The 24,522-nt window shown below is 36.9% G+C and overlaps 3 protein-coding genes across 11 annotated transcripts in view; 2 read left to right on the plus strand and 1 right to left on the minus strand.

Moving 5' to 3' along the window:
* Nucleotides 1–9,058, minus strand: part of SMC4 (structural maintenance of chromosomes 4) — a 32,116-nt gene extending 23,058 nt beyond the window's left edge. The window contains exons 1-7 of one of the 4 annotated variants that reach the window (XM_069561234.1): nt 8,946–9,058; nt 8,812–8,863; nt 8,608–8,708; nt 7,365–7,508; nt 6,379–6,557; nt 5,729–5,920; nt 4,146–4,322 (exon numbers count right to left, since the gene is read on the minus strand). In XM_069561234.1, the coding sequence (XP_069417335.1) occupies nt 4,146–4,322; nt 5,729–5,920; nt 6,379–6,557; nt 7,365–7,503 (687 nt within the window). In that variant the 5' untranslated portion in view covers nt 7,504–7,508; nt 8,608–8,708; nt 8,812–8,863; nt 8,946–9,058. Of the gene's footprint in view, nt 1–4,145; nt 4,323–5,728; nt 5,921–6,378; nt 6,558–7,033; nt 8,550–8,607; nt 8,709–8,811; nt 8,864–8,945 lie in introns of those variants that run through there. The other 3 variants (XM_069561240.1, XM_069561251.1, XM_069561262.1) reach the window with 3 other exon arrangements.
* IFT80 (intraflagellar transport 80) overlaps nt 9,051–24,522 on the plus strand; it is a 133,780-nt gene continuing 118,308 nt past the window's right edge. For 2 of the 6 annotated variants that reach the window (XM_069561430.1, XM_069561465.1), the window contains exons 1-3: nt 9,073–9,212; nt 12,129–12,194; nt 23,091–23,175. In XM_069561430.1, the coding sequence (XP_069417531.1) occupies nt 23,139–23,175 (37 nt within the window). In that variant the 5' untranslated portion in view covers nt 9,073–9,212; nt 12,129–12,194; nt 23,091–23,138. Of the gene's footprint in view, nt 9,213–12,128; nt 12,195–13,046; nt 13,270–23,090; nt 23,176–24,522 lie in introns of all 6 variants that reach the window. The other 4 variants (XM_069561447.1, XM_069561438.1, XM_069561454.1 and 1 more) reach the window with 4 other exon arrangements.
* LOC138424594 (transcription initiation factor TFIID subunit 13) lies at nt 10,066–11,554 on the plus strand. The gene has a single exon (XM_069561779.1). It carries the CDS (start codon nt 11,068–11,070, stop codon nt 11,440–11,442), a length of 375 nt encoding a protein of 124 aa, XP_069417880.1. The 5' UTR covers nt 10,066–11,067; the 3' UTR covers nt 11,443–11,554.

Genomic DNA, 24,522 nt, shown 5'->3' on the forward strand with positions numbered 1-24,522 from the left:
TGCTTGTTTTTGGTCACTTGTTCCTCCCTTTCCAGTTAAAATTAAAGATACATAGCTCTGATTTCTTTTCATTCTAACAAGGCTGCCCAGCAGTAAAAACACTTTCAAGTGAAAGAAAAGGACATTTATGAATCAACATTTCCATCTCAAGTCCCATATAACATTGTTTTCATTTGTTATATGGGATCCATTAAAAAATGGTTATTATCAATTAACACTACTGAATCAACAGGTCATTAGAACATTTAGGCCTCTGCCTGTCATATGACTATTAGGACTGTTGTGGTATTTCAATGACAACCTTTCTTGTGGTTCTGTTCCTTGATGTTCTCTGACTGCCTTACCACCTGCTATTTGTTTTCTTCCTTACCTTTCCAATTTGTGTCATTTCATGTATAATCTAAGGGCTGACAGTCTATGCTTAGAAGACCACTCATTTCAGAAAACATACCTATCCCATGTGAAATTACAAAGTAGTTTTAGTTTAAAGCAATAACCTCAATACATTTTAATAATAATTTAAAACCTGAATTTGAAGTCACGTTGAAAGCTCCAAATCACAAACAGTGGTAATATGGTAGACAGAAACCCAAACAAGTTTTAAGTTGCTATAAAGCTAGCATCTGAAGCTGACAAAAATTTTATAGTCCTCCTCAATGTTATTTCTATTTTCCATAGCTTAAGTATACTAAACAAGGTTTTAAACACATTTCTTCCCTGTTGTTTACTAACTTCCTGTTTTAATTTATATTTACACTATATCAGAGATATTAAGCAACTGTGGAAAATACCATTTATAGTTTTTAAAAGCAACATAAAAATAGCATGCATATGTCAAGAGGATATTTATAATATCCAAGGCCTAAACCTTAACTTATTGAACTGGGCAGAAAACCAAGATATTGTGACTCATTTACAGCATGCCTCAATAATCTAATTTATAATATAGCTTAAAAATCTAAGAGGAATAAATAGGTACTATGCTTTATCTTTATTGAAACAGAATCCAAATTTTACCAAGCACTGAATCACAAACTCAAATACAGTACATGTATAATAAAACTTTTCCTAATAAGGAAGGCCTTCAGATTTAAGGTAATTATGGGTGTCTGCATCAAAATTAATGGTCCAGATTTACTAGGTGTTGAAATTTTGCCTTGGTTATATTTTTATTTTATCCATTTTCTATTTTACTGTTAAGTTATTGTTTTTGTGCTATTCTAGTAAATTTTTAATTTGTGAACTAACAAAAGCTACGAAACTATAATGACTGAGGTCAGTATCTGTGTAAAACAAGTGCAAAAACAGAAAGGACAACAATTTAGGAGGTAGACTGCTTGGTATTATTTTGGGTGCTTAGAGATAGCTTCTTTCACATAGTGAGGTGATGAACAAGACACTTCTGGATAACTGAAGTACTACTGATAAAACTAAAACAACTTCTTTTGATACAGCACAGTCTTATTTCTACAGATAAAAGATCAGAATTCAATAAGCTTATACGTTATGCAAGCAGGGAAGAAGTATACCGGAAAGAAAAAATGAACAGGTAACTCAGATCTTGGTTAATCCAATCTCCAAATTACTGAATAAGAAAAAAATCTTAGTTCTTATTTTTAAATTTTAGTTTAGATTTTAAAATATGAAGACAAAAAGCATATGAAGTTGAAAACTGTGACAAAATGAGCTACTGTGAAATCTTTCAGCTAATAAAAACTCAACTTGTTCATACCAAGAATTATGACAATGGGAAAACAGCTCTCAAACAAGGTATAAACAGGGAAATGTACAAAAATGTACGGATTACAATGGCCAATTATAATCTAACACTTTTAGAAAGCATGTAGAAGGACAAGAAATAGATTTCTACCATCTTTGGATCACTTATAGTATCTCAGTTTAGTGACTCATTAGGAACTCATTAAAATAGCCAATGATGAAATTTTAAATCATTTCAAATACTAGAAATGCCTACTTGAAGAACCTACTATACCATTATAAATACTATATAAAAAAATTATCCTTATGGACTTCTAAATTTCAGTGCTTTTTAGTCTAAAAAATAAGTTTTCACTTTAGCTGAATTTCTATCACTTAGCCTGTTAATCACTGCCACTGGCCAAAGAGCCTACATTTTATTCAAAGCAATCACCTATGTTCTGATGGTCTCAAGTTCCCAGTCTCCCAAACTAGTTAATTTTTAAGATAAATGTTATTTAGTGGGAGATAAGGTAACGAAAATTGTATTCTTACTTACCTTCAAATGCTTTAAATTTCTAGGGCAGGAATCTAAGATTTTGATAAGGAACTAAATAAAAATCCATAGAAACCACTGCCTCTTTCCCTCAAACTTTAAAATAAAATAATTATATCTAGTCCAGTCCCTGTTTCTTCTTCCTAACAGGTGAGCTCCTAAGAGTCTTTATCTGTAAATTTAATCAAATGGAATTCAATTTGTTAATGTGGAAAGTTTACCTTGGTATTAAAAATGATTTCAACAATGTAACTGTTAAGATGATTAAAAACAAGTTGAGATTATGAGGATAAAGGGCTTAAGCATCCTGGACACTTTAGAAGCACATACTGAATATAAAATTTACAATTTAAAAACTATTCTGATTTATCTCTTTGAGATGTTACTTTATTTAATTCCCTTTATTCACAGAACTATGTAGAAAGGCTACACCAAGGAAAAAAACACACAAGGGTTAAAATACAATCTATTTTGATGAGTCTACGTACAGGTGTAAAACTCTGATTATTTCAGGGTGATAGTAAATATACAGCAAATAATAAGATAAACACAACAATAAGTTCCTGCAAAATGGTATCATTATCAAATTTAGTTTTCTAATGAGGCGTAACTTTTTAATCCATAATTAACCAAATCAAGTCCCAGAACAGTTAAATTTGATTTAAAAAACACGTATAGCTTTAACCCCACATTTATGTAAATTCAAATCTCATTTAGAAATATATCTGCTAAGGAGTTCCCAACATCCATTTTAAATTAAGTTTGGGTTACAGAAGTATACAAATGAACTGGTAGTGAGATACTAACATAAGTCACCCCAGAATTATATTTACTTACTTTCCACATATATTATGTATAAATAACTTTTATTTTTAAAAAAATAGTTGTAAAATATAGACTAAAATGGAAATAACGGCTAACATTTTGTAAGTTTCTTACTGGGAACACTCAGCCACACTAGTAAAAATTTCTCAAACCAAAATCCAGTTTAAAACCAGTAGTGCAGGACACTAAAGAATATCAGCAGCTATTTCCACATCACTATAGTTTTCCTCTTAAGCCATGCTTTTACACTAAAAACTTTTTTGAAAGGTAAAACATAGAGAAGATGAGGGATTTTCTTACCAAGCAAATCTGGTAGAAAATATCTTTACTCAAATAAAGAATAGTTTCTTTTATAAAAATCAACTTAACACCATGTACTTAATGTTATAGCTCTTTAAAAAGCCTTTAATAGTATGATACTTAAGAATGAAATATCACTTTCTAATTTTCCAGTAGTAGTGGTTCAATAGGCCATTTGAACCAAAACACAGAGCTTGTATAAGCTTTTAATTGACCATTCTAAGTATTTAAAAAAATAAAAAATTACATCAGAGAAGTCTGTCAAACACCAAGAATCCAGAGTGGTTTTTTCCCCCCTTTTTTGGAGTATATAATATTAGTAGAGATTACAAATAAGAACAAAAGTAAAAGAACTATTATTAAAAGATAACAAATCTTATTTAAAATGTTATCATAAAGAGCAATACAAACAAAAATGATAAATAGTTGCTATGTCCCTGTCACGCTAAAGCAGCACAATAATATTGGTGTTTAATATTTATTTTACTACCCCAATATTTACGTGCTGCTAGAGCGGAACAAGTATGTCAGTCCATCCAAACAAACTGAGCATATGATCATGAAAATACAGTTTTGAATGAATTTCCTTAAATTTCTAGAGCAGCAAATAATGATTCGCATCTTGACTGTAGTATGTAAACCATGATGTGCTGCTACAGTACTTTAAGGCCTCAAAAATACAGGATTCATCCAATAGGGAAAAACCTCTTTACGCTTTTACTAAAAGAAAAAAAAGAGAGAACCTCTGATGTCTTAATAAACTTACCTGTAAGATTAAAAATCTATTATGATCCAAGTCAATTCCATGGCTTCGAAGAAGAATTCCAACATCCTTAAATGTAGTCTTTTTCCCACTTACGTGATAAACAGAAGTATTATCTCTGTAGGCCGTTCTGGATACATAGAAGTTACTGTTAGGAATGACTTCATAATCATCCCCTTCCTGTTTTGAGGAAAAACAAAACCAGAAAACAATTGCTGGTATTAAGTCATAAGTTGCTTCAAATTTCACTCAATTCATATTGAAACCAATTCTATGGATTAAGAACTTTAACTGGATATGCACAAAAGCTAACAATAGTTCTTAGAATTAATTATCTTAGCAAAGAATAGAAATAATTTTCTATTTCTAAGGAGTTCTTGGACTCCTTCCTCACAGATCACAAAAACCAAAGTCAAACCAACTACATCTTCAAGCCTAGAAACATACTTAACTGAGAAAAGAACTGAAGGGAAACAAGAATCCCACTGTATCCAAAACAAACTCACCCCAAATATTAAACCACCTTGATAGATTACATTAGTTCATTAAAAAAAGCTGCAAGGGATGATTCAAGGAAAAAGGGAGGGGATGGTAGTACGGTGATATAGATTAATTTTTTGGGGGGGGTGGTGGTGGTGAAAAATAGCTATCAATTAAAGGTAAAAAGAACTGCAAAGAACTGACAACTACATTCCCCTATTTTTTAATCAAACAAAAAGAAATGAAGGGCAAATCTGCTTTAACATTAAAACTTGCTTTCCTTTAAAAACTAGGTCATTTTGAAACCATGACTTTTAAACTTCACACAAATCAAGTGTAATTAATAAGCTACAAAATCAAATCTGATTTACTGGCTATCTACTTTCCAACCCAAACTGTATAACAGAAAAGCACTAAGAAACAAAACTAAAATATATACCACCATGTAGATTTATTTAAAGCTCGTTACATTAAAATTAAAAACAAGACCTAGAGGCCAAATCACATCCTCATTTTGTTATGTAATTAGTTTTCTACATTTTTAGGTTCCAGCCAGTTTTGAACTACGAATTCCCAAAGCTGATTATTAAACAGAAGAGAAAAAACCCCAGTACCAACAGAGCCATGTAAATAACCCAAATAGGCATTTTATGTATAACTGTCTCCTTTTAGAGGGAAAAAAAAAGTTAGCTTATCCTTCTGCTGTTTTAAAAGGGTAGTAGATTCCTACTAACTTTAACGTGAATTGAAATAACAGAGATGGTAAAATTAGTCAACTTACATTTTCAAGTTTAGGTAACTTATCTGAAAGCAAGGAAAACATAACTTTAAAACTGGTACTCAAGATACTAGAACTGCTCAAAAAGGTACTATTATGAGCTACTTATAATTCATTTCCATGACTAAAAATTTTAATATTTTAACAGCCACCATCACACCTCAAAAAGAAAATACGATCATGGAGGCAATGAAATCAATACTGGTTCTGCTTTAACCATATACTAATTTTTACAAGCTAATTTAAGCCCAAATTAATAAAATGTGTAATGTACTGAAATCCTGTCTTCCTTACTTGAAGATGCAAATAACTAAACAAAATCCCTTACCTTATCAATTATCTTTTGGAAATGAACAGCTACAGTGCAACTCTGAATATCCTTATGTTCATCAGAATTGTGTATTAGAACTGAGAGTTTTTTAGATCTTATTTTCTGTGCTCGATAGCCAAACACAAAAAGCATAGAATCAATAACATTGGATTTGCCACTGCCATTTGGCCCAATAATACAGGAAAATCGCTGCATAAAAAGAACAGGAAAAAAAAAAAAGTTAAAAAGGTTATACTACTGATTTTAATTTAAAATAATTTAACTTGCAGCAAAACTACAAGTATTCAAAAAGCTTTTGGTGCTAGAAGATAGTTTTCACAGATCATGTCTTGTATGTTACAAGTTTCAATACTTTAAATGAGATCATATTCTAATTTTGACTCAGACTTTTTACAAAATTCATTCTTACAGTTAAAAAGAAAATATTCTTTTCAAACATAAAACCCACAAATTCTATTCAGTGAGGAAAACTTTATAAAGAAAGGTACCAAAAGACAATCAGATAAACAAAAGCTAATTTTAGTAGTTAAAAGCATAGAAACCACACCATGTATGTATCAATCAGAATACACAATAACTACAAAACTGAAACAGTTTGTAATAAAGATGCATTACCTTACAACAGCTATTTAAAAATTGTCAAATACCTTATGGAAAGGTCCCAGAATTTTTTCCCCAGCGTAAGATTTGAAGTTCTGGTTTACAATATGAGTTATCATAAGACGAGGAGCTCCAGGTTCATTGGTCATTGCAGGAGGTGGGGGAGGAGGGATGCTATTCAAAATCTCTTCTAAACTTCTACTATCAATTTCCTCACTTGGAGTTTCTAAGTCAGTCAAAGGAAAGGAAAAAAAGGGGGAGAGAGGAAGCCTGCATCAGTGCAATTTGTAGCCTGCTAATCTATGAAGACGTCATTTATGAAACCTAGGAATCTCTATTTTTCACTCAAATACAGTATTATCTTACATTCACAAAGGATGACAGTCTTTAGGCTTTGTCTTACGACAAAGGAAAATTTTTGAAAGAGATGCCATCAGTCACAAAATTCTATAGAAATATACCTTTTAGGAGTCAATACACTACATCGTAACGCAAATCTGGAAAATCCACAATCACTTGAGTCCCTGCCTGAACAGGTGGTCAAATCCTACGGCTCTAGATCCAACTTTCAGTATCTGTTAAGCATCTGAAACCCTAACTTTGGACACTGGCGAGCTCCCGTGACAGTTACAGGGGTTTCATGTCACTCAATTCCTGGACTCAACAAAACCTACGGCGCGTGCGGGCGTAGGCGCAAATTACCTTCTCTTTGCAATTTAAGATCACCGAGGTGAAGTTGTACGATCAAGCAACTTTTTATCATATTAACAAATAGTCACGCTGACACTGAAAAAAGTCCACTCTGGCTGACCGTGTCGATTTCCGCGGAAATATAAGACAAGGAACAGAAGTTCAGAATTTTAGCTATTTACTATCCCCCATTCCTCCAGCACCGTTAACCGAAATTTCACTGTCGAATCTGTGAAAATCGCCTTCTTGACCTTCGGATGTCAACCCCGCAGCCCTTCTCGTCCGCGCCCTGGAATACCAACCGTCCACGCGCTTGCCCTCGGCGTCGCGAAGGGCTACTCACCTGCGGTGGCCAGCGCCTGGCTCCTCGCGCGGCCGGGCGGCGGATCGGGCTCCGTGTCGCTGCAGGTGCTGTCCGGGGACCGCGGCGGCCCTTCCTCTCTGCGATGGGCAGTGGAGGGCTGGGTGCCTTTACGGGGCATGGTCGCTGGAGCCGAGGGAAAGCCGGGTGCAAGTCAGCCCGCGGGCCGGTGGCCGTGCAGTCAAGTTCCCTGTCGGCCCGCCACCCGTCCCACTCAGGGAAAACTTCATCCACCCGTTTTCTAGGGCTCCGTTTAAAAACCCCGCGCAACGCCAGCGAGTCCTCGGGAAAGAAGGCACAAAAAACTCAAGTGCTAGGAAGGCGGGATTCGCCCTCTCAAGTTCTAAGCAAGTTCCTAGACGTGCTTGCGGAGCGAGCAAAGAGAGCAACTGCTTAGGTTCTTTTTATTTTTTTAATGTCCCCCTCCTCTGCCCACAGTGTAAATGTGTAAGAATACCGTAACGTCATTTCTAAACGAAGTTACATCCCGCACGCCGACATTTACGGACATTCCCACGCTCTCGGGGCTGGGGATCAGAGCGCAGATTCTTGTCTCTGAGTCCGTACTAGCTTTAGGTTTGAGGGGTTCTCAACTCTTCGCAGAGCAGTCGGGAACCAAGTGGCGGTTCGCCGCCCACCTTCCTCTCCCCGCCATTTAGCCCTTGGCGCGGCTGACGGCCGGGGGGCTTTGAGGTCTCCGTTTACACGGCGGCCGGGGCCCGGCGGCTGCGGTCGACCGCTCGCGACTTTCAAATCGGAAGCCGGCAGCTCCAACTCCGCTTCCATCACCTTGGGGTGGCAGGGGTTTGTCCCTGAGGTCCGCGGCGAATCCCGCTGGACAATAAACTACGAAAGGCCACCAGTAAGGGCTCAGACCTAGTGATCAGTCCCTCGGGAGAAGAGAAACGGGCAGAGGGCCGGGACAGGGGGCGACGCCGTAGCCGACCAAGATTTCTGAGAAAAGGTCCGCGAGGGCTGAGAGGGGCCCAGCCCCAGTGCCACAATCGACGCTTCAGTAGCTCAGAGAAGTGGCGCCCGGGAGAAGCGCGCGGGAGCTTCGACCGCCGGGGAGCACTGAGGGGGGAGGGGTGACAGCGAGCGAAATCTCCCCGCGGCAGCCTCAGCCTAGACTTCGGCTGCTCCAGCTCAAGGCCTCTTTCCAGGCGCCTGCGGACGGGGCAGGAAGTGAGAGTGTGACAATCGATCAGGAAAAGAAGTACTTTACCTGCGGGATAGTCCGCTCAGACCAAGGCTGGAAACGGTTGTATAGGCCCCCCCGGTTCCTACCGGTGTTTCGGCTCCGGGTCCTTCACTCGAAAATGGCGCCTAAAATACAAACTCGAACGGAAATTCGTTACAAACGCGCGCAATGCTTTCTGGGAACCACTAATTTGAAAAAAATGCGGCGATTATCGCCATCTTCTGATACCTTACGCGCATGCGCGAACTCCTGGCGGGACCCAAGCTGCAAGGAACGTTTTCTACAAAGTGAAAAAAAGCGAAACAATGTTTTCCGTGGCCCTACGGCAATAGCACTCTTATAAATTTTTTTTAAAAACAAACCTTGCGAATCTTGAGAAAGATAAAGTGGAATTCACCCTTCAGTTTAAGTCAAGGACCAGTCGTCCAATAACGTCCCTTTAGAAGAGGGCGGGCCCACTGAGGGGCGGGGCCTCAGGCCCGCTCGGGTGACGCGCTGAGGGGAAGTATCGCGCGAAGAGGGAGTGAGCTTAGCTCTTAGAAGTCGCTATGGTGACAGGGCTGTCCTGCTTCTTGGTAACTGGTCTCAGTTCTGTGAGAAAGATCGACCCCGTTTTCCTGGAACTTAAGGTAAATCTGTTTACTTCCAAGCGAGAGTTGAGGAAAGGATTTGGAAGTTGTGGCCTTTACTGGATTCACCTTCCCTACTTTGATTGTGTGTGTGGCGTGGAGCATCGGTTATTGCCGGTCTCACTGGGCGCTCTGGACTTAGCTTTTGGGATGCGAAGGAGGAAGCCCTGAATTTGGAGGGAGCAGAGGAGCAACACGGAGGAGAGAAGATCTGGATTGGTGAATGATCGTGTAGTGAATAGCAAATAATGATTTCGAGTTATTGGTGTTAGGTCATTAATGTCACTAGTGAAAAGGGGTTTTAAGTTTTTAAAATCATTCGACTGAAAGACTCTAATGGAAGAAACGATTTGCTGGTGTCGTCTGGTTATGGGGAAATTATTGATCTGCAGATATTTCTTAAGTAGCTTCTGTATACACTGCACTCTCGGGCATAATCAGGATTATGGAGCAAGTATTCCTGCTCCCAGATAATTTAGTTTTGTTAATGGGTTTTTAACTAGGAGTTTGTGGATCTGGTAGTAGGTGATTGGGGTTCAGAGTTCATACCACTTCTCCACTACTCTAGCCCCCGCCTGCCCCCGGAATTGAGTACAAAATTCTGTGTGCTTGTGAATTTTTCTGGGGAGTTAGTTTTTCCAGAACTTTGATCAGATTATTAAACTTGGTCCTGTCCCATCGCACTGTTAACCGTTAATTGATCTGAATAAGTCCAACAAATATTTATTCAGAGACTCTTAAGTACTTGACTGATAACTGGGAGCCTCTTTTATTTCCCCTTTTAACTTTTGCATACTTAGGACTTGGCATGCTGAGGCCCCAATAAATCTTTATTGAGTGAATTTACATTGTCATTCTAAGTAAGAAAGTATGATTCTTGCCCTGAGGAGCATCATGTTAAGGTTCAGTGATTCTCAAGAGTTGAAGGTGTGGAAGACACTCCCCTTAAGTGTAAGAATTCAGTGAGGTTGAGAGACTAAGGTGATTTGAATAAACACTGACTCAGTATTGTAATACACTTTTGTTTATTTGTAGTTGAAAAAAATTATTTTCATAAGACAAACTACAGACAATAAAGCTCAATGAAAAATTTGGTTGGTAGGTGTACCAGAACATGTACATCAGTTCTGTTTGAAATCATCTGGAATCTTTTGGATTTTTAAGTCTGTAAAACAATACTAAACCCAAGTTGGAGAGATATTAACCCTGAAAAATATCGAAGACTAGACCAAATTGAGTAATGTATATGGGAAACAGAGCACCATGTAGGAGAAAGATGTAACAGATAACAGAATCCCAAGTCTCATCGTTTTTTTAAAGCTACCTACTTAGACAATGTACTCAGTTTGTCAAACTCTGTTTATTATGAAACCAGCGTATAATACCTACTGCATAGGATCGTTTATGATTGTTCATCTAACATACACACTGCATGCATTTGATATTGCTGTGTTTATGACATTGACCTTGTTAGGGTATGTGCTAAGGTTGAATAATGGGGTGTCAAGTTAGAAGAAGGTTAGTTTATGAAGAGTCTTGAAAACCAGGTCAAGGATGTTAGATTGATAAATCTTCAAAATATTAGAAAAATTTTGAGCTATGGAGTGACTTGGTTAAAAAAAAAGTTAGCACTTATGTGGGATGTATGAAAAGAGAAAGAGACTGAGATCAAGCATGGCTTAGATCGTTACTGTCCACTTCTGTATGTAGGAGGTGAGAGGTGCCTATGCAGTAGAATGGTAAAAATCTGGACACATTTAACAGTTAATAGTCTGAGCTCTTAAAGTTAGATAGTAGAGTAGTAAAAAGCTCTCCGAGGAAGGCGGGCGCGCAGTGGAGGCGGCTGGCTGGTGGGATGGCAGATGAAGAAGAGGATCCCACCTTTGAGGAAGAAAATGAAGAAATTGGAGGAGGTGCAGAAGGTGGACAGGGTAAAAGAAAGAGACTTTTTTCTAAAGAATTACGGTGTATGATGTATGGGTTTGGAGATGACCAGAATCCTTATACTGAATCAGTAGATATTCTTGAAGACCTTGTCATAGAGTTCATCACTGAAATGACTCATAAGGCAATGTCAATTGGAAGACAAGGTCGGGTACAAGTTGAAGATATCGTCTTCTTGATTCGAAAGGACCCAAGAAAGTTTGCTAGGGTTAAAGACTTGCTTACTATGAATGAAGAATTGAAACGCGCTAGAAAAGCATTTGATGAAGCAAACTATGGATCTTGACATCTTTTCTGAAGCTTCATTATGTTCTGGGGAAACCATACTTAATAACTGTATTTTCCACAGTAAGGCCCTGATACCTAACCATGTGAATGAAAAAATGGAGAACCACAAAGTTTTCAGGCTTTATTTTCATGTTTTCAATTTTAGAGTGATATATGAGCCTTTAATTGCCTGCCATTATATTACCCTACTTGAATGACATATTAGATTTTAATGACCACATGTAAGTCAAAGTACCTTTGGTTTGCAAACCATTCAGTTTCTTCTGACTCTTGACCATCTCAATGATGAATTAATATTTATGTATACTTGTGCCATTGTAGGTTGTACTATAGCTGTTTAATATGTGAAATCTAAATGGCACCTTTGACTTTAATAGCTAAGATGTGTTTCATATATTTCTAAAGCTTTTAGACCAAAGTAGTGTAAGTTATTAAAAGATGGTGAACTGGTTTGTGTTTCTTTTAAGGAGAAAACAATATTAGAAAGTACAGTCTTTTGTAGGAGTGTTTATTTGTCTTAAGATAATTTAATACTCTTTAGATAACAAGAGTGATTTTTTTTTATTTTTTGAGAAACTAAGAATTTCCTATGAATGGTTCTGTGTTGAAAGACATACTGGATTACAAATCTCTGGGGTTTATAATATACTGTTTGTCAGATTTTAAAAGAACTCATTTTCCCAGGTCAGATTAAAACTTCAGAAAGTGCTTTCAGTAGCAGGAATGGCATTGCTGAAAAGTTGATGGCAGGTAAGCATTTGGGGTAGTGTTTTATTAACATATTTGTTAGTATTTATTTATTCTGAAAATGTATACTTGACTAAAACCATGTGTGGCTATGGAAACCACTTTTGTAGTTCACAAATTTTGTGTGTATTTAGCTCATTGTATTATTGCACTTAGCTGAAAGTAAGGATTAAAATTGCATTTAAAGGGATCACTGGATATTACTCTTGGTGAAACTGAATGTTTTCGTGTGCCGCTTATAAGCATTGTCTATGAATCAGTATTTAGGAAGATTTCACTTTCTTAACCTATCAATGTAGAGAATAAAGTATGAAAAATTAAAAAGAAAAAAAAAAGTTAGATAGTATTCTTTGTGAATCTCTGGATTAGTGATGAGGGGATAAGAAAGATGTCACAAATAAATCTTAGTTTTACTACCTTTCATGGTTGTTGTAAATAATGTTTGGTCTTAGTGACTGATAAGAAATGTAATTTCAGAAAATCAATAAAGTGACCAATAGCTCTAGATTTAGTTGAGCCTAACCATAAATATTTTTTAAACAGAATAAATACTTTTTAAACAGGCTTAACTCAGATTGATAATGAGGAACAGACATTGATAACCAACAGCTATAATGGAGACAAATCTAGAGTGAAAGTCGGATACTCAGAATAAGTGAAGAAGTGACCTGAGAAGAGATTAGGGTCACAAGAAGTAGACTTCCTCCCTCTTGATTGATCCTTGCTAGTACTTTGCATAAAAAGAAGCTGGTTCTGTTGGGATGGGCTCAAGTTAAAACCACCTTGGAAAGTATAACCAAGTCTCATCTTTCTGGTCCAAAATCATCTACTAATAGCCATTATCTATAATTTCAGGCAGTTCGAGAGGAGAACCCTACTTTTTGTATTTTAAAAAGTTGTACCCCATGGGAAGAAATAAGAAAAGTTCAAGGGGAAAAATTGGGAAAGAATTAAAATTAACATCTGCAGTTCTTTAAGTGCATAGTTAAATTTTGTCATCATTATAATAATATGTGACAGAAGACCAAATCCAAATTGTCTTGAGGAAAAAAAATAGCTTCCGTAAGCAAGAAGTTAGGTGAGTATAACTGGATTCAGTATTCAAAGAAAGAACTAGGAGTGTGTTTCTTTGCTCTGCGTTATGTTCCCTTGTCTTGGCATTATTCTCAGACCTCACATAGTGGCCTCTGATACCACCATGCTCTCCCCTTGCCGTATGGTAAGATAGTTATAGTAACTCTTGCCTTGAATCTAAACTTGAAAACCTGGAAAGTTAGGGAGAGTCTTTCTTCCCTGTCTTTTAGTTGAATAAAAGTTTCCTTCAGAAAGCTCTAATTGACTTAAGCCTAGGTCTCATGCTGACTCCATTGAAGCGATATGGGCTAAGAGGGAGTAAGTGGTATTCCAAGAAGAAATTCTTTGTAGCTCAGAACAGAGTGAATATATGAAGGGTAATGAAACACCAGTTTTCTCTACAAATAGCAAATAGTTAAGTTCTTCCGATGTTTCAGGCAATCTACTGGACATTTGTAAGATGTTGTTTTTTTTTCCCCCCAATCTCATGTCTACTCTATCTCATTTAACATCATAACCAACCTGTGAGGTAGGTATTATTAGCCGCATTTTATATATAGAAGAAAACAGTACAGTGTTTGGAAGATCACGGAGTGAAGGTTTCAGTCAGAAGTGTGGCAAATGCAGTAGAAATGGCTAAGAGAATGAGAATGGTGGATCTTATAAAAAAACATTTATTAGTTTTTTTTAATGCAGAAATGCTTAAAGAAAAAAGCAAAACTATGCCATGAACATATCATTCAAATATTCCTATGTTAAAACTATAAATGTATGGATAAAATATTATGAACATGATAACTTCAAACAGTATAGAATAGTATGAAATGAGGATTAAAAGCTTCCCTTTTCATACCAGTGTCTCTACCCTTACAAAGCCTCCATTAAGTGTCTTGCACGTCTTTTGAGAAAAACATTTTAGTATGCATTAACGAGTATATATCTCTTCCCCTCCTATTATTTTTTATCACAAAAGAGATTGAGTTACATAATACTGCTGTATACTTTGTTTTTGTCATTTAAGATATTATAGACATCTTTCTGTATCGATACATATAGATTCATCTCATTTTTTAAATAGCTGTACAGCATTCTAGTTTGTCAGTTGAATGTGATTTTTTTCTCTGCTAGTTGAATTAAAAGGATGAATTAAAGATGACTACTTATTTTTAATTTTGTGAATCACATGGTTTATTGGCTCAAAGTTATTAGGCCATCCTGGATTATAAATATAACCAATATGAATAAGATTAAAGTATAGCTAGCTCTACTTAGAGCTAGAATTGCAAGGAAATATGAATACCACTCCTTATATATACCTGGGAAGCCCCAGTACATATACTTCAAATACGTACAGGAGTTGGAATAGGGTGGAGGTTGGAGGTCTTTAGTAATTGAACGATACTGCCAACCCTGTTTCCATTGTTTATTAGGTGTTTGAATCTGTCCCTGGAAATGGTGCATCTTCCTCTGCCTTCCCTGTTACATGAGAGATCCCAGCTCTAGTCTACAAGTGGTTCTATGATGGAACCAGTCGAGTAAAGATCTGCTTCTCTCTCACTCCTGTCTTTACTGGAAAAGAGACTTAGGAGTCTAATCAGAGGTATCAATTTAGAAAACTATTGATAAGAATAATACTTTTAAAAACAGAGCCTTGGGTAATTGTCAGCAAACCATTAATTTCAACTGTTAGTATCAATGCCCATGGGTTAGCCAGTGTGCAAATGACCCAAACAGAACCTGTTGGAAACAAACTTGTGATCTAATGCTTGCATTTGTTATCTGTCCTTCATATTCTTATTCACTTCTGAGGCTCTCTGCTATGTTTTATCTATATGTCTATTCTTGTTGACAAGTCATAGCTTCCCTCTTTCCCTCCTAAAATTTCTCTCATTTTCTTAGTGCTTTTACCTTTTAGTTTTTGTTCTTAAATCTAATTTTCTTTCTTTCTTCTTTTTTTTTTGTAAACTCTTACCTTTTTAAAGTGTACCATTCAGTGGCATTACATACATTCATATTGTTGCACTACTTTCACCGCCATCCATCCACAGAACTTTTTTCCTCTTGCAGAACCGAATCTCTGTCCTCATTCCTCCTTCCTGCCAGGTAATCACCATTCTGATTTTTGTATCTCTGTATTTGACTACTTTAGGTATTTCATATAAGGGGAATTACATAGTATCTGCCCTTTTGTGACTGCTTTCATTTAGCATAATATGAAGTTTAATTCTTAACATTAATTCTTAATTCTATTTTCTTAATTCTACTCCACATTAAAAACACATGTATCTGGAATATGAGTGTATAATCTCTGATAAATATTTAAATTTCTGGTTTTTGATAGTACTATATAGAATTCTGTAATAAGCTTGTACAGTTTGTGTATGTCTCTTGGTATACATTTACATGTACTGATATATGACAAATTCCTATGATTAGGAATTCTTCCCAGGGTAAATTCCTTATATATACCTACTTCAAATCAGTATCTTCTAACTCAAAATATGGCATAGATGTGTTAGATTGGCAAAACCTAGGTAATTTGCCTGTGTCCTAGCTATAAGGAGGGCTACAGAGGAAATAATTTTTTATTTGTAAGGTAGGAGATTCCCCAGAGCTGGAGAAGGAAATCAAAAGTGTTGAGAGGTGGGGCGAAAAAAGAATCAATAACCATTATTACTAATTTCCTGCTCTTCACTAATGTATGTGACTATGTTTCTCTATGCCAGTGCTGAGTTCTGGGTGTTTTGTATTTGGTCACTTTGACAACAGGAAATGGTATCTAGTGTTTTTCATTTTCATTTCTTTAATTAAAATTAAGGCTGTGCCTTATTTCATGTTTTTGATTGCCCACTGACCATCCTTATTTATGTTTTTGTGAACTGTCAGTCTACAAATGAAGTACTCCATTATCAGTGTCCTTGATCAGATGGCTTCTTGGGACCATGCTGTCTTAGTTATCTTCTGTTTCTGTTGTATTGCCATTTGATCCCTGTCCACTGGTTCCTTCTCCTTTGCCCCGAAACATAGAGGCTAGTGTGACAGGAGCAGTTTGAGTGAAAAGAGAGGAAACAGGAGATGAGGTCAGAGACATGATGTGTCTATTAGGACTCTCTGGAGAAAGAAGTGTTAATGTTGAAGCCTGTAGTCTTAGAGCTGGAAACTCAGGCAGAGTTACATGTGCTCCTAGCAAGACTTCCCTTTTCTCTCTTATGGAACTTTTCCTCAGCACCACAAACCTCCTAAGAAAACCATTCCAGGAAGAAGACAATTTAAACTGATTATCCGCCTTCCTTTATTTGACCATGGGGACTATTCCATCATTCATTACATCCCTGTTTACCTCAGTTTCCACATTCAAGACTATTAATCCCCTGCATTAGTTCACTATTAAGTTTAACTACTGATGACACTAACTTAAACATGATAAAACTTTATTTTCTATCACTTAAAGGTTAGATAGGACTGGTAGGACTCTTTATAATGTCAAGAATCTTGGTTCCTTCTGTTTTGTTGCTGCATTATGTATGTCTTGATGCATGGCAGGGAGCATGTTATTATTTTCCAAGTTTTAATTTGCCAATTATGTTGATTTATATTGCTTTTATAAGAGGTAATTCATTTATTTTTCATATTGTCACTGTGGGTAAGCATTACTGTTGGATAGTGTTATCTATTGCCCCCACCACAAGATATAAATCCCAGATTGGGCCATTAGGTTGATGATTTTGTAATATCCCCATTGGATTTAAGAATTGTTGATGTCCTATGTGGTTCCACCCAGTTTTTAGGGCAGTTAAGAAACATAATCTTTATTTTGGATGGCTAAGAATGCAGCAAAAATTTAGATTCTTCTACCACAGAGGCAGGGAAGAATGAAGAAGGACAGCAGGCTCTTTATTTCCATTTCCCACCATCTGTCCTAGACTTAGCTCTTCCCCATCTAAACCCTACCACTCTACCTTTTGGAACTCACAGTATGTCACTGACCAAATCTATGTTCTCAGTGTTTTGGAGTAAACATTATAGTTTTGTCTTTTAACTTCTTAGTCTAATTTAAATCTGGTTGTTTCCTAAGAAAACTACTTTCCTCTTGGCTGTTTCAAACGGAGGCAGTTTTGCCTTTCAAACCTCCATGTGTCAAAGGACCTTTTTTTCTCATTAGGGTTCTGCACAATTGATTGTGTTTCTCTTTCCTCTTGTCCCTTTGAGACAAGTCTTACGAGATCAAACCATTCTCTTCTTTGCCTTTTTGCAGTCATCTACAGATCTCTTTGCTGTTTTTTTTTCGTTCAGTGAATAGTATTTTAGCGTCTGGGTACTGTGTCTATCTCCACCACTATTCTTGTCATTATTCTCAGTGATTTAACATTCCCAAATCAATCCTTTGTTTCTCTGTCCTCTCAGTTTCTTGACCTTGGCCACCCACTTTGACAGTCTTTACCTACCTCATCATTAACAATATCTATACTTTCCCAAAATCTGTTTTTAAGTATTTCATTGTCTGTCTGTCTCCACTTGTTTTTCTCTAGCTTACTTCCTCTAGAATCTTAATGCTGACAGTTCTTCAGACTTCAGTAGGACTTCTAGGTTGTTGAAGCTACCATCTGTTCAAGTTCTGCTGGGTAGTCCCATCCCATGGCTTTGAATATAACCTTTGTGCTGATAACCCTCAAACTGAGGTCTCAATGATATCTCCAGCTCTGCCCTATCTGTTAACTCCAGACAAATATACAAATATTTGTATATTTGTATATCTACTTTCTCCTTGGATTCGTCATTCAGATATCTAAAGTCACCTTAAAGTTAGCCAACCAAAAACAGAAATTTTATATCCCTTCCAACTTGTTCCTCCATTCAGTTCAGTTCAGTTGCTCAGTTGTGTCTGACTTTTTGGGACTCCATGAACTGCAGCATGCCAGGCCTCCCTGTCCATCAGCAACTTCTAGGGTCTACCCAAACTTATGTCCATTGAGTCAGTGATACCATCTAACCATCTCATCCTCTGTCGTCCCCTTCTCCTCCTACCTTCAATCTTTCCCAGCATCAGGGTCTTTTCAAATGAGTCAGCTTTTCGCATCAGGTGGCCAAAATATTGGAGTTTCAGCTTCAATATCAGTCCTTCCAGTGAACACCCAGGACTGATTTCCTTTAGGATGGATTGGTTGGATCTCCTTGCAGTCCAAGGGACTCTCAAGAGTCTTCTCCAACACCACAGTTCAAAAGCATCAGTTCTTCGGCGCTCAGCTTTCTTTATAGTCCAACTCTCACATCCATACATGACCACTGGAAAAACCATAGCCTTGACTAGACGAAACTTTGTTGGCAAAATAATGTCTCTGTTTTTTAATATGCTGTCTAGGTTAGTCGTAACTTTCCATTAGTCTTTTTCATTTCAGGAAATGGCAGCTCCATTGTGCCTGTTGAAACTTGAGTCATTTTGGTTTCTCTTTCTCTTAAACCAAATTCATCAACGAATCCTGTATAATTTTATTTCAAAATATATTCAGAATATGACTCATTCATATCATTTGTATCCCTACTGCCTTCCTCATCAATCCACTTTTGTTCTCTCCTGGGTTGTTGAAATCCTAACTGGCCTCTTTGCTTCCAGTCTTGCTCATTTTTGCCTTTTTTTTCTTGTTATACCATCTGTAGTGTTCTCCATAGTGATATTTTAAAACTGTATGTCAGATAACATCATTCCACTGGCTTCTCTGTTTATTCAGAAGAAAAAAGAGAAACTTTTATTGTGGTTTTCCAACCTTTATGTGATCTGTGTCCCTCCCTCTTCTTCCCCAGTTTCCTGCCATCCTCTTCACTCCCTCTGTGTTGGCCATACTGGCCTTATGATCTGACTTAGCTTTAACAGCATTACTAGCGACTGTGTTTAGCAGAGTTTGAAGGATAAATGTAGGATCAGGAAAATTAGTTTTGGAGCTATGACAGTACTTGAGGATGATGGTGGCTTTAGACTTACGTTAGAGATACTAAGAAGTGGCCAGATTTGGAGTATGTTTTGGTAGTTTGGTGATCAGGATTTCCTGGGGACAGTTTTTCCTCTTAAGCCCCATGAATGTTGACTCATGCTAGATCAAAGACAATTATAAATGATTTTTAGTAGCAGAAGCTGCTACTTTTAGATAGTTGCTCCTGTCTGCTTCCTGTATAAAGTTGCAAAATAGATTATTTCATACTCTAGAAATTTTCTGTTATTTCCCCTCCCATGCCACTTACCACTGACTAGTCAGATCCTTGGTCATCAATCCGTTTGGGCAGCTAAAAACACCCTAGTGCACCCCTCAGACAGCTTTGCACTTCCCTGAATTGACTGTGCTCTAATTTGTTGTTGTTGTTCACTTACTAAGTTGTGTCCTATCTTGCGGCTCCCATGGACTGCAGCATACCTGGCTTCCCTGTCCACTATCTCCCTGAGTTTACTCAAATTCATGTCTATTGAGTCAGTGATGCTATCTTACCGTCTCATCCTCTGCTGCCTGCTTCTTCTTTTGCCTTTAGTCTTTCTCAGCATCAGAGTCTTTCCCGATGAGATCAGCTCTTCACATCAGGTGGCCAAAGTATTGGAGCTTCAGCACCAGTCCTTCAGGTGAATATTCAGGGTTGATTTCCTTTAGGATTGACTGGTTTGATCTCCTTGCAGTCCAAGGGACTCTCAAGAGTCTTCTCCAACACCACAGTTCAAAAGCATCAATTCTTTGTCACTCAGCATTCTTTATGGTCCAACTCTCACATTCATACATGACTACAGGAAAAACCATAGCTATTCACTTATTCCTCTATTCATTCTCACACCAGAATGCACATATGCTTCATGCACATGATCTCCGCTCAATAGGATGTACGAAGAAGTGTTTTCTGAGCAGAAGAGAATCTTCCCAGTGTTAGGATGCTACCCTCCTCTTTCTCTGATTCCTTGGCACTATATTTCTGAACAGTTGCAAATTACTTTCTCATGAAAAACATAGTCTTTACTGTCTATATGGGATGATGATTTCTTTTGGTAAGGAATGATTCCTAATTATTATGGATTTCAGCAGTTGGAGATATTTTGATGTAGTATACACCATGCCTTTGCTAAAGATCTTTAAAGTTTCTGGTTAAAATTGTATATTTACACACATGAATTCTTGTCTATTATGTTGTTTCTCATTTCCAAAAGCAACAGTTTATCTGCCTTTATTCTTTTAAAATCCTTATAAGCTGGGTGAGTTTGAAACAGCAGCATGTTTTTACTTTTTCCCCCCTCTAGTTAAAGGAGGTCTGATAGAAGGGAGGTAGTAGTTTCAAGAAAGGTGCTAAAACTCCTAAGGACCAAAAGTGAGCCTTAGAAGTGTGACTAGGAGAGATTATTTTCTTGATCTGGCTGCTATACGCAGGTTATACTTCAGAAGTTATACATAAATCTCCTTAAGTGAACTGGAGAAGGGAGAGAGAAGATTTCTGACCCTAACTGTTTAGTAACTGGATAAAAAACTTCAGATTTTTTTCTATGGCCTTAACAACTTTCTACTCATCCTCACAAATTTATGAGTAAGTAAAAAAGGTGCTTTGAGATATCGCTGTATTTCTGCTAAGCTAACTCATGTCAGTAGTGTCTGACTCTGTGTGACCCCATAGACGGCAGCCTACCAGGCTCCCCTGTCCCTGGAATTCTCCAGGCAAGAACACTGGAGTGGGTTGCCATTTCCTTCTCCAATGCATGAAAGTGAAAAGCGAAAGTAAATTTGCTCAGTTGTGTCTGACTCAGCGACTCCATGGACTGCAACCTACCAGGCTCCTGCGTCCATGGGATTTTCCAGGCAAGAGTACTGGAATGGGTTGCCATTGCCTTTTCCGTAGCTGTATTTAGCACCTTGCTAATCTAAAAGTCTTCTCAGTTTGGGAGAATGAGAAGTTATCTAAGGCAGGACCACTGAATTCTTACCTATCACTAAACACCTCCTTTGATGTAGTTAGCAGTAATTTTCTACTTGGTGAAGAGGATTTTTTTCCTTTAATTACACTTTCATTTATTTTTTTCTCTCTAGGTTAGTAATATGATTCAAAGAATCCCATAACTGTAAATTGGATTCAAACAATTTAGCATTTTCTTCATTTGTATCTTTTGATAATATGGTTATTTGTGAGAGTGTAACTTGTTTTTCTAAGTTTTTGTTTGCCAGTTACATTGTGATTTTTATATATTTTTTATAAGGGATTTATTACCTCTTTCGTAGATAACTTGCTTATTTTTCACTTTGTCACCATGGCGGCCATAACTGGTGGCAGTCTGTTTACCTACAATAGAATGTAAATCTCAGATTTGATCACTAGGTTGATGATGTCATAGTATTCCCATGTGGGTTCAATAATTAAATCCCATAAAAATGTATCTTAGTCTTTGATGAGACCTTTGGAATTTATTTTAATGTATATCCATTCACTGGAAAAGGTCAATTTTCATTCCAACCCCAAAGAAAGGCAGTGCCAAAGAATATTCAAACTACTGCATAATTGCACTCATCTCACGCACTAGCAAAGTAATGCTCAAAATTCTCCAAGCCAGTCTTCAACAATACGTGAAGCATGATTTACTGGATTTAGAAAAGGCAGAGGAACCAGAGATCAAATTGCCAACGTCCGTTGGTTCATCGAGAAAGCAAGAGAGTTCCAGAAAAATATCTACTTCTACTTTATTGACTACACCAACGCCTTGACTGTGTGGATTGCAACAAACTGGAAAATTCTGAAAGAGATGGGAATACCAGACCACCTGACCTGCCTCCTGAGAAATCTATATGCAGGTCAAGGAACAACAGAACTGCACGTGGAACAACAGACTGGTTCCAAATCGGGAAAGGAGTACGTCAAGGCTGTATATTGTCACTCTGCCTATTTAACTTATATGCAGAGTGTATCGTGAAATGTCAGGCTGGGTGAAGCACAAGCTGGAATCAAGATTGCTTGGAGAAATATCAATAACCTCAGATACACAGATGACACCACCCTTATGGCAGAAAGCAAAGAAGAATTAAAGAGCCTCTTGATGGAAGTGAAAGAGGCAAGTGAAAAAGTTGGCTTAAAGCTCAACATTCAGAAAACTAAGATCGTGGCATCCAATCACATCACTTTGTGACAAATAGATGGGGAAACAGTGAGAGACTTTATTTTTGGGGGCTCCAAAATCACTGCAGATGGTGATTGCAGCCATGAAATTAAAAGACTAGCTGTGACCAACCTAAACAGCATATTAAAAAGCAGCGACATTACTTTGCCAACAAGTCTGTCTAGTCAAAGCTATGGTTTTTCCAGTAGTCATGTATGGATGTGAGAGTTGGACTATAAAGCTGAGTGCCGAATAATTGATGATTTTGAACTGTGGTGTTGGAGAAGACTCTTGAGAGTCCCTTGGACTGCAGGGAGATCCAACCAGTCCATCCTAAAGGAAATTAGTCCTAAATATTCATTGGAAGAACTGATGCTAAAGTTGAAGCTCCCATAGTTTAAAAAATCTTTTGATTAGGCCTCAAGACAGCCCTTGGAAATTATTTACCTGGTCAGATTTACTGACATTCTGTACTTGTAGGACTGTTTTAGGCAGGTTGTGGAGAACCTCTGAAGTCCCACCTAAAGCCTCCAGTCACCCATTGGCTGAATTAGTCCACTGACTAGTTTTCTTCCTCTTTCCATGTATTTGATGCCAGCAGGATTGAAAGTGCTTCAGTCATTGGGGTGCTAAGGACCGATGTTTTGTTTGCTTTTAATTTTGTGTGTATATATATTTGTTTTTAATGTGTATTCTGTATTTTCCTCCTTTTATTTTTACAGTGAATTCAATCAGGTGGCATTTAAAAAATTTTGCTGGAAGGTGGAGACATGAGGCTGAAGATATCTCTTTTAAAAGAACCAAAGCATATCCTTTTAATACTTATAAACCTTATTGTGATCTCCTTATTGTAGTATTATTAAAAGTTTTCTTCTATTTTGTAGTCTAGTTGGAGAATGGATTTTTTCATTCCTTTAATGATAGTTTTGTAAATTATTTCTGAAATATTTGAGGTTGTATGTTGCAGGTATTTTTCCAAAGCAAATTATTTGCACTAAATCTTTCAAAAATGTATTAACTTTTTTTCTTACTTTACTTTAGTACTACTGTACTTAAGTACATAAAAAAGGTTGGTTTTTGTTTAGTCTAAGAAGTTTTTTTTTAGAAAAATCAAGTAATTTCTCTCTTTATTAGACCTAGTATGTTTTCACTGAATTCTGTTCTGTTTTTTCATACTCATAACAAAATGGAGGGTAAGCTGGGGAAGTCTGAGCAGTCAGACCTTTATTATTTCATGTGTGAATGTGGCAATAATAAATATTTTATCAAATGCATGACCCTGTATTTTGTCAGCAAGAACTCCCAATTATATGTCAGAAAGATATGGTAGGCCCCATTACCTTCATTCGTAGTTATTTAGACCAGTGCTTCTAAAAGTATCATCTTCAGACTTTATTACAGGCCTGTGAAGGGATAAGAACAGAAATTGAAAGTAAGAGGGAAGAAATTTTTGTAGCAATTTGACAGTCACAACATCCAAATGTAAGATCATTTTCCTAGTAATTCATTTTATTTTACCTTACAAAATGTTACTCTTTAACATATTTGAAATAAAGAAAAATGTGATCCTTCAGCGATAGAAAAGCAGTGTTTTAGACATTTGATCAAATGTTTTGAATTTATATTACTTTTTTTTTTTTTTTTTTTTTACTGTTTGAGTGAAGATGTAATTCCTTTTATTTCTCATTGAATCACTTTTATTCTTTTTTCAAAGTGTGCCCTCGGAGGTCATGCTTTTTACAGTCTTATAGATTTTGACTGTCTAGTGTCTGCTTTTACCTTTTCAAGCTGAAGGATAATGGTATTTTTAGACTTTCTTATTCTAGCAGTCCTCTCATTTCTCCCATAATTTTAGCTGACTTACTAGTTTGAAGACACCTCACATATGTCTGCTGGGTACTTACATCAGTTTTTATGAGGATAAAATTAATGTTTTTTTGTTTTGGAGTGTGTGTGTTTATTTTCTTTCTAGGTTTTAGCTGACACTTTACCTTTGTATAATAAAGATTTTAACTAACACTGTTTAAGCTATGACAGTTATACTGGAAGAATTTTTTCAATAATGGTCTAGTGATATCAAGGTTCTTTTGTTTAAATTTTACTTTGAATTCTGAGTATTCCAGTGCCACTTTGTTACCTATTTGTGCAGACTCT

This window comes from Ovis canadensis, chromosome 1 (assembly GCF_042477335.2).
Source record: "Ovis canadensis isolate MfBH-ARS-UI-01 breed Bighorn chromosome 1, ARS-UI_OviCan_v2, whole genome shotgun sequence".
NCBI classification, from domain to species: domain Eukaryota; kingdom Metazoa; phylum Chordata; class Mammalia; order Artiodactyla; family Bovidae; genus Ovis; species Ovis canadensis.